Below are 10,498 nucleotides of genomic sequence, written 5' to 3' on the forward strand. Positions count from 1 at the left end.
TCAAACAATTCTCCTGCCTCAGCCTCCAGAATAGCTGGGATTACAGACATGTGCCATCACACTGGCTAATTTTTGTATTTTTAGTAGAGATGGAGTTTCACCATGTTGGCTAAGCTGCTCTTGACCCGCTGACCTCAAGAGAGCCACCAAAGTGCTGGGATTACAGGTATGACCCACTGTCTATGGCCTACAATTTCACAGTTATTTTCAATAATTTAGGATCACTCTGGAATAACCTTAACATCTGCTCTGCCTGCCTTTGCCCCCTAAAAGTACTTAGCCTGTGTCCAAATAAAGTTTAAATAATCTAGCTGCACTGTTTCCAAGTGCAAACTATCTAGGGTTTGGTCTTCAAAAGTACAAGTAATCAAAAGGTTGTACCCCAATTAAACAAGTTTAAATAATAATTTGATGGAATTATGTTTTCTATGAAGAAGGATACAAAGTAGAGGGGTAACTTTCATATATAGCGGAGAAGGGTGCCATGCTCTCACAAAATGAATGGAGTCAGATTATTTTAATAGTTTAATAAGTATCACGAATATTGGAGAGACATGTCATATAATTTCAAGTTAGTGCCGAGTCTAGGCATATCTAGCAGTCTATTTGATAAGGAAATATTTTCTTTTATATGAACCCATTAATGAGATAGATGAAGTTGTTTTTAATTTTTAATTAGTTTTTCTTAGTCACATATTCAAGGGCGCATACTACTGTTTGGTAAAACAAGATGATTTGACATTAGGTTTTTGTTTTTAAAGATGAAAGAGCTGAAAAACCTTGTTTTGTCACAGCAATGCCATCTAATTATTCAAATTTTTTGAGATCATAATTCAAAAATTACATTGTGATTTAGCTTCAAAAATTTTTTTGTAATGACCTTTGAATTGACAACTCATTAAAACTTTCTGTAGTTTGGATAAAAACAAAAAATTTGAAATGATCTAAACTGAAAAAAATCATGTTTCTCAAAATCTACCTCCTACTCCTTCAGCTACCATGCCACGTTCAACTCTTGGACGTGAAAAGCATTGAAAAATTTAAGTTCTGTTAATTTCAATCCACTTTCACCAAAGAAGTATTGTTTGTGAGAAAGCCATAATCTCATTAATAATGGCTTTAAAAAAATTCAACAGAAAATATGAACTAGTAACTGATCATGATAAGAAAATAAAACCCAGAAAGAGCAGTCCTAAGGCAGAGCAACTTCTGTCTTCAGTGTGAAATCACCATCATCTCTTGGAAGGGGTTTCTCTTTCAAAGCAATTTGCTGTCCGGAGGGTGCTAAAGGCCCATACAAGTTTATTCTTCCAAATAGGAAGATGTAGAAAAAAAACTCAGATGTCAGAAACGATCCAAATATTTAGCCAAAATGATTATGACATAGGTTGCTTCCTTCATCCAGATGTGGCCAATTTAAGGGTTTGAAGAAGATATTAAAATTGTGGGTAAATTCAGGGTAGATGGAGACACTGAAGCTCTGGCCCACAAAGTCTTCTGTCATAGGGAACATGGAGCCAGTACTTTTCCTCCCAGGATTTCTTTTCTGGCCTTGAGTCTAAGATCACATAATTTTTTGGTACTTGTTAAAAATGTGGCCCTCTGTAATCCCAGTACTTTGGGAGGCCAAGGTGGGCAGATCATGAGGTCAGGAGATCAAGACCATCTTGGCCAACATGGTGAAACCCCGTCTCTACTAAAACTACAACAAATTAGCTGTATATGGTAGTACTTGCCTGTCATCCTAGCTACTTGGGTGGCTGAGGCAGGAGAATGACTTGAACCAGGGAGTCGGAGGTTGCAGTGGGCCGAGATCATGCCACTGCACTCCAACCTGGCTACAGAGCGAGACTACATCTCAAAAAAAAAAAAAAAAAAAAAAAAAAAAAGGAAAAATTGGGCCGGGTGTGGTGACTCTCGCCTGTAATCCCAGCACTTTGGGAGGCCGAGGTGGGCAGATCACGAGGTCAGGAGATTGAGACCATTTTGGCCAACATAGTGAAACTGTGCCTTTACTAAAAATACAAAAATTAGCTGTGCCTGGTGGCGCTTGCCTGTAATCCCAGCTACTCAGGAGGCTGAGACAAGAGAATCGCTTGAACCAGGGAGTTGGAGGTTGCAGTGAACCGAGACAGAGGGAGACTCCATCTCAAAACAAAAAGGAAAAAAAAAATAGACTGGGCGCAGTGCCTCCCGCCTGTAATCCCAGCACTTTGGGAGCCCAGGCGGGTGCATCACGAGGTCAGGAGATCTAGACCATCCTGGCTAACACGGTGAAACCCGTCCCTACTAAAAACACAAAAAAATTAGCCGGGAGTGGTGGCACTTGCCTGTAGTCCCAGCTACTCAGGAGGCTGAGGCAGGAGAATGGCATGAACCCGGGAGGCGGAGCTTGCAGTGAGCCAAGATCTTGCCACTGCACTCCAGCCTGGACGACAGAGCCAGACTGTGTCTCCAAAAAAAAAAAAAATAATAATAATAATAAATAAATAAAAGTGTTCCTTAAACTTGATCGTACGGTCTGCCTGCCTCAAATGGTTTGGCTGCAGTGGGGGTGTGTCTCCTTACATCTCATAGACTTCTAGGGCCTCTGCTACTACCTCCCCTACCGAGACCTGGGTCATTCCAATCATGGCCATGGATGTGACCACGTTCTAGGACGCTGAACTGCCAGAGATGGACAGCATCAGACTTCTAAAGGCTTCCTCTTTCCCTTTCCTACCCACAAACACAGTCACACTGCCTCCCATAATGTGAAGTGCCTTGTGGATAGAGAGTCTGTTCGTATTTTAGGAAGTGGAGTTGAATGTGTGTTCATAGCAAACTAGTAGGAACAGCCCAGGACACAGGGAACATTGCAAACACAGAGCTGCATACGGGAAAAGTCAAAGTGCGGATCTCATCTACTGATCAAGTTAAACAAACGTCACCGAGTTGCCATCAGGAAGAGATTTATTTGGTTTGAAGTAGTCTAAACACAGGCGTAGTCCAGTGAAAATGAACAGGTTTCTTGCAAATTGATGTAGAGTTGAAGTGCTGAAACTCGCTCACTGAAACTTCCCACTTGACACTACTAGTGCCTTATGACCCTCAAGGTAGATTAGACATTGACAAAAGCACACAGAAACACCACCAAGACCTGATATCTGCCTGTTTCCACTCCCAATCCTATGCTTAGCTACCTTTGGGCTCTTAAGCACCCTCTCTGCGGATGCGGCGGGCCAGCTGCATGTCTCTGGGCATAATTGTGACACGTCTGGCATGGATGGCACACAGGTTGGTATCTTCAAAGAGGCTCACCAGGTAGGCCTCGCTGGCCTCCTGCAGGGCGCCAATGGCCGCGCTCTGGAAGCGCAGGTCCGGGCTGATGGCCTGGGCGATCTCGCGCACCAGGCGCTGGAAAGGCAGCTTGCGCAGGAGCAGCTGCGTGGACTTCTGGTACTTTCTGATTTCGCGCAGCGCCTGGGTGCCAGGCCTATAGCGGTGAGGCTTCTTGATCCCTCCTCTAGGCGGCAACCTCTTGCCTGGGGCTTTGGTGGCCAGGGGCTTCCTGGGGGCCTGCCAGTTGGTGGCTTTGCGGGCGGTCTGCTTGGTGCGCGCCATGGCCTGGGCTGTAGCCTCTCCCCTCTCTTTGGGCGGAGCCTGGCCTGCTGCAGGCGGTGCTGGCGTCAGAGAGCGAGGGCAGTGGTGCTGTGGATTCAGGATTCAGAGAGCCTGTGAGTTGAGATCCATGGGCATGACCCTCCTACACACTTAGTCCCTGCAAACCCAGCCCCAGACTTACCAGCTCTCAGGTCTGTGGGGCAGAGGCTGGGCTGTTTAGTCTCCCCACAGGGTCCTGGGTTTTTTTGGTCTTCACAGCAGCGGCCAGGAATCTCCCTCGCAGGCAGTCTCTTTCTGACTGGAGATCTCTGGTCTCAGTAAAGCCCTGCCTCTTATAAGGGGCTCAGATGATTGCATTAAACCCACCCAGCTACCCTCCATTGTACTCCCTGCTTCACTAGATCCTCAAGCTCATCAGGGTTGTGAAAATCCAATCAAGTCCCCGCGTTCTGCACACACCCAAGGGAGGGGCAAACCTCTGGCATGTGCCTTGTGGGAGGAATGGTAGGTGGGTGGGTCACCCAAAGTTCTAGGTGTGAAAGATAATCTGAAAGTTTACATTTTTCCATCGTCATGGAAATATTGACAGTGGAAAAAATTTTTTAGCAGAGTCGAAAGTTAGCCAACATACACATCTGCTCCCAAACACCAAGGCCTGAGATCATGAGGTTTTATCAGTTCCTTTGAGAATGAAGTGTGTCGGGAGGGGGGTTCGAGGGGGTATGGAAATTGGTAAAATTTGAAATGGTCACTTCTCTGTCAGGGATTCTCCTGTGACATTTTCTCCCCAAAAGTGACACTCATGAAAATCTTCTTGTAGCCTCCAGCAGATTTGACTCCGGATAAGCCAAAACTTTCCTGAGAAAAGAATCACATGTGACTGTCACTGGTTTTCCCCTCAGCCCCCTCAAGCTCCTTTTCCCCTTTGAAGGGGGAAGGGAGCCTTAGCTGAGCTACCCTGCCATTGCCCATGATGGGAATGCCATGAGGTTCCTGAGAAGCCAGCCTTGACCTCACTGACCTGCTGACCCGAGGTCACAGCTGAGCTAAGAAAACATTGAATGTATTTTGTTATTTCAGTATTTGTAGGGGTACCTGTGGTTTTAGGTGCCATAGATAAATTGTGTAGTTGTGAATTCTCTTCAAATACACCATTAAAAGACTTTTGTGATACCTGTAGTAGAAATTAATGCCCAATTCCATGTAGGTACGGCACACAAAACAAGAGATTCCATGATATCAGTACTTACAAAATAAGTTCGTATGAGTGTTTTAAAATTCGAGCTGCTTCTTATTACTGTTTTGTTGTTAAATTTTTTTAAGTGTGTTTCAATAGCTTTAGGAGTACACGTTGTCTTTGGTTCCATAGATGAATTGTATAGTGTTGAAGTCTGGGATTTGAGTGCACTCATCACCCAGTTAGTTTACATTTTACTCAACGGGCAGTTTCTCCTCCGTCACCCTCCTCTCACCCTCCCCACTTCTGAGTCTCTGATGTTTAGTATACTACACTGCATGCCTTTGTGGACCCATAGCTTAGCTTTCACTTCTAGGTGAGATGGTGCACTATTCGCTTGTAGATTCCTGAGTTACTTTTCAGAGAATAATGACCTCCAGTTCCATCCAAGTTGCTGAAATGACATAGTTTCATTCCTGTTTATGGCTGAGTAGCAGTCCATGGTGTATATGTTCCTGTTTTCTTTTTGTTTGTTTATTATTAGTATTATTTCAGTAGTTTTTGGGGAGCAGGTAGTGTTTGGTTACATGGATAAGTTATTTAATGCACAGAATTTCGGAAATTTTGGTATGCCTGTCACCTGAGCAGTGTACACTGTACCCAATGTGTAGCCTTTTATTCCTCACCCCCTTCCACCCTTCCACCCAAGTCCACAAGTTTCATTGTAACATTCTTATGTTTTTGTGTTGTCATAGCTCAGCTCCCGTTTATAAGTGAGAACATATAATGTTTGATTTTCCATTCTTGAGTTACTTCACTTAAAATAGTGGTCTCCAATTCCATCCAGGTTGCTGGGAATACCATTATTTCTTTCCTATTTTTGGCTGAGTTGTATTTAGTGGTGTGTGTGTGTGTGTGTGTGTGTGTGTGTATACATATATATATTTTATATAAAACATTTTCTTTATCGACCCGATTGATGGGCATTGGCTGGTTTCTTTCTTTCCTTTTCTTTTTTTGAGAAGGAGTCTCACTCTGTCACCCAGGCTGGAGCGCAGTGGAGCGATCTCGGCTCACTGCAAGCTCCACCTCCCAGGTTCACGCTATTCTTCTGCTTCAGCCTCTGGAGTAGCTGGGACTACAGGTGCTTGCCACCATGTCAGCTAATTTGTTGTATCTTTAGTAGAGACGGGGTTTCACCATGTTAGCCAGGATGGTCTTGATCTCCTGACCTCATGATCCACCCACCTTGGCCTCCCAAAGTGCTGGGATTACAGGCATGAGCCACCGCGCCCAGTCTGGTTTCATGTTTTTGCAATTGTGAATTGTGCTGCTATAAACATGTGTGTGCAAGTGTTTTTTTCATATAATGACTTATTTTTCTCTGGGCCGATACCCAGTAGTGGAATTGGTGGATCAAATGGTAGATCTCCTTTTAGTTCTTTAGGGAATCTCCACACTGTTTTCCATAGTGGTTGTGCTAGTTTACATTCCCACCAGCAGTGTAAAAGTGTTCCTCACCTCATCCACCATAACATCTATTATTTTTTGATTTTTTAATTATGGCCATTCTTGCAGGAGTAAGGTGGCATTGCATTGTGCTTTTGATTTACATTTCCCTGATCATTATTGAACATTTTTTCATATGTTTGGTGGCTATTTGCGTATCTTCTTTTGAAAATTGCCTATTTATGTTTTAGCCCACTTTTTGACGGGATTATTTGTTCTTTTCCTTGCGGCTTTGTTTGAGTTCCTTGTAGATTCTCAACATTAGTCCTTTGTAAGATACATAGTATGTGAATATTTTCTCCCACTCTGTAGGTTGTTTGTTTACTCTGTTGATTATTATTAAGATTTTTGTTGTGCAGAAGCTTTTTAGTTTAATTAAGTCCCATCTATTTATCTTTGTTTTTCTTGCATTTGCTTTTGGGTTCTTGGTCATTAACTCTTTGCCTAAGCTAATGTCTAGAAGAGTTTTTCTGATGTTACCTTCTAGAACTTTTATGGTTTCAGGTCTCAGATTTAAAGTATTTGATCCATCTTGAGTTGATTTTTGTATAAGGTGAGAGTTGAGGATCCACTTTCATCCTTCTATATAAAGCTTGCCAATTATCCCGGCACTATTGGTTGAATAGGGTGTCCTTTCGCTCCTTTACGTTTTTGTTTGCTTTGTCGAAGATCAGTTGGCTGTAAGTATTTGGCTTTATTTCTGGGTTATGTATTTTGTTCCATTGGTCTATATGCCTATTTTTATACCAGTAGCATGCTGTTTTGGTACCTATAACCTTGCAGTATAATTTGAAGTTGGGTAATGTGATGCCTCCATATTCCTTCTTTGTACTCAGCCTTACTTTGGCTATGCAGGCTCTTTTATACTCCCATATAAATTTTAGAATAGCTTTTTTCTAGTTCTGTGAAGAATGATAATGGAATATTGATGGAAATTGCATTGAATTTGTAGATCGCTTTTGGCAGTATAGTCATTTTTACAATATTGATTCTACCCATCCATGAGCATGGGATGTTTTTATATTTGTTTCTTTCATCTATGATTTCCTTCAGCCGTATTTTGCACTCTTCCTTGTAGAGGTCTTTCACATCCTTGGATAGGTATATTCCTAAGTACTTTATTTTTTGCAGCTATTATAAAAGGGGTTGAGTTCTTGATTTGATTCTTAGCTTGGTCACTGTTGGTTTTTAGCAGTGCTACTGATTTGTATACATTGATTTTGTATCCTTAAACTTTACTGAATTCGTTTAACAGATCTAAGGGCTTTTTACATGAGTCTTTAAGATTTTCTAGGTATACAATCATACCATTGGAGACAGTGACAGTTTAACTTCCTCTTTAACAATTTGGATGCCCTTTATTTCTTTTGTATGATTACTCTGGCTAAGACTTCCAGTACTATGTTGAATAGGAGTGGTGAGAAAGGGCAACCTTGTTTTGTGCCAGTTTGCAAAGGAAATGCTTCCAGCCCTTGACCATTCAGTATGATATTGGCTGTGGATTTATCATATCTGACTCTTATTATTTTGAGGTATGTTCCTTCAATACCTAGTTTATTGAGAGTTTTTAACATGAAGTGTTTAATTTTATGAAAGGTCTTTTCTATATCTATTGAGATAATCATGTGGTTTTTGTCTTTAGTTCTGTTTATGTGATGAATCACATTTATTGATGTGTGTATGTTGAACAAGCCTTGCATCATGGGGATGAAGCCTACTTGATTGTGGTGGATAAGCTTTTTGATGTGCTGCTGGATTTGATTTGCCAGTATTTTGTTGAGGAATTTTGCATCAATGTTTATCAAGGATATTAGCCTCAGGTTTTCTTTTATTGTTGTTATCTCTGCCAGGTTTTGGTATCAGAATGATGCTGGCCTAGTATTTTGGAATAGTTTCAGTAGGAATGGTACCAGCTCCCTCTTTTTTTTTTTTTTAATTAACCTCTGATAGAATTCAGCTGTGAATCCTCTGGTCCTGGGCTTTTTTTGATTGGTAGGCTATTAATTACTGCTTCAATTTTAGAACTTATTATTGGTCTATTTGAGAATTTGATTTCTTCCTGGATCAGTCTTGGTAGGGTGTTCATGTCCAGGAATTTATGTATTTCTTCTAATTTTCTAGTTTGTGTGCATGGAGGTGTTGTTTATAGTCTCTGATGGTTGTGTGTATTTCCCTGGGGTTAGTGGTGATATCCCCCATGTTTCTGATTGTGGTTTTTTTTTTTTTTTTTTTTTTTTTTTTTTTTGAGACGGAGTCTCTATCACCATGCTGGAGTGCAGTGGCACTATCTCGGCTCACTGCAACCTTCACCTCCTGGGTTCAAGCGATTCTCCTGCCTCAGCCTCCTGAGTAGCTGGGACTACAGGCATGCGTCACCATGTCCAGCTAATTTTTGTATTTTTAGTAGAGATGGAGTTTCATCATTTTGATCAGGGTGGGCTTGATCTCTTGACCTTGTGATCGACCCCCCTCGGCCTCCCAAAGTGCTGGGATTACAGGCGTGAGTCACCACACCCACCTGATTGTGTTTATTTTAATCTCCTCTTTTTTCTTTTTTATTAGCCTGGATAGAAGTTTATCTATTTTATTAATTTTTTCAAAACACCCGCTACTGAATTCATTGATTTTTTGAAGGGTTTTTAAAAAATGTCTCTATCTCCTTAGTTCAGCTGTGATCTTGGTTATTTATAATCTTCTGTTAGCTTTGGCATTTGTTTGCTCCTGTCCTCTAGATTTTTAGTTGTGATGTTAGGTTTTTAACAAGTTCTTTCTAACTTTTTGATGTGGGTGTTTAGTGCAACAGATTTCCCTCTTAACACTGCTTTAGCTGCGTCCCAGAGATTCTGGTACATTTTATCTTCATTCTCATTAGTTTCAAAGAACTTCTTGATTTCTGCCTTAATTTCATTATTTACCCAAAAGTCATTCCAGTGCAGGTTGTTCAGTTTCCGTGTAGTTGTATGGTTTTGAGTGAATTTCTTAATCTTGAGTTCTAATTTGATTGTTCTGTGGTCCAAGAGACTGTTATAATTTCACTTCTTTTGCATTTGGTGAAAAGTGTTTTACTTCCAATTATGTGATCAATTTTAGAGTGACTGCTGTGTGGTGATGAGAAGAATGTATATTCTATTGTTTTTGGGTGGAGAGTTTTGTAGATATCTGTTAGGTCCATTTGATCCAGAACTGAGTTCAGGTCCTGAATATCTGTTAATTTTCTGTCTTGACGATCTGTCTAATATTGTCAGTGGGGTGTTAAAGTCTCTCATTATTATTGTGTCGGAGTCTAAGTCTGCATTGTTTTATCATGATTCTTAGCTTCTTTCCATTGGGTTACAACATGATCTTTTAGGTCAGTGAAGTTTATTTTTATCCACATCCTGTCATTTTAGCCATCTCATTCTCAGCCCACTTCTGAGCCCTTGGTGGAGAGATGTTGTGGTCATTTGGAGGAAAAGGGACCCTCTGGGTTTTTGAGTTTTCAGGGTTTTTATTGTGCTAATTCTTTCTTTCTTTCTTTCTTTTTTTAAGAATTAAAAGAGGCCCATGTTTTGATGGGGTTGTTTGATTTTTTTTCTTGTAAATTTGTTTAAGTTCTTTGTAGATCCTAGATATTAGCTCTTTGTCAGATAGGTGGATTGCAAAAATTTTCTCCCATTCTGTAGGTTGCCTGTTCACTCTGATGGTAGTTTCTTTTGCTGTGCAGAAGCTCTTTAGTTTAATTACATCCCATTTGTCAATTTTGGCTTTTGTCACCATTGCTTTTGGTGTTTTAAACATGAAGTCCTTACCCATGCCTATGTCCTGAATGGTATTGCCTAAGTTTTCTTTTGGGTTTTTATTGCTTTAGGTCTAACATTTAAGTCTTTAATCCATCTTGAATTAATTTTTGCATAAGGTGTAAGGAAGGGATCCAGTTTCAGCTTTCTACATATGGCTGTCCAGTTTTCCCAGCACCATTTATTGAATAGGGAATCCTTTCCCCATTTCTTGTTTTTGTCAGGTTTGTCAAAGATCAGATGGTTGTAGATGTGTGGTATTATTTCTGAGGGCTCTGTTCTGTTCTATTGGTCTATATCTCTGTTTTGGTACCAGTACCATGCTGTTTTGGTTACTGTAGCCTTGTAGTATAGTTTGAAGTCAGGTAGGGTGATGCCTCTAGCTTTGTTCTTTTGACTTAGGATTGTCTTGGCAATGCGGGCTCTTTTTTGG

At 41.0% G+C, this 10,498-nt stretch overlaps 1 protein-coding gene across 1 annotated transcript; it reads right to left on the reverse strand.

The window, feature by feature from the left end:
* Positions 1 to 2,883: 2,883 nt before the first annotated feature.
* Positions 2,884 to 3,914, reverse strand: LOC102119619 (histone H3.Y). The gene has a single exon (XM_005556865.3). It carries the CDS (start codon positions 3,601 to 3,603, stop codon positions 3,193 to 3,195), a length of 411 nt encoding a protein of 136 aa, XP_005556922.3. The 5' UTR covers positions 3,604 to 3,914; the 3' UTR covers positions 2,884 to 3,192.
* Between the last annotated feature and the right edge of the window lie 6,584 nt (positions 3,915 to 10,498).

Source organism: Macaca fascicularis, chromosome 6, assembly GCF_037993035.2.
Source record: "Macaca fascicularis isolate 582-1 chromosome 6, T2T-MFA8v1.1".
In the NCBI taxonomy this organism is placed as follows: Eukaryota; Metazoa; Chordata; class Mammalia; order Primates; family Cercopithecidae; genus Macaca; species Macaca fascicularis.

Excerpts from the sequence above, each read along its gene's own strand:
- LOC102119619 (XM_005556865.3), bottom strand. The coding sequence starts at position 3,603 with ATGGCGCGCACCAAGCAGACCGCCCGCAAAGCCACCAACTGGCAGGCC.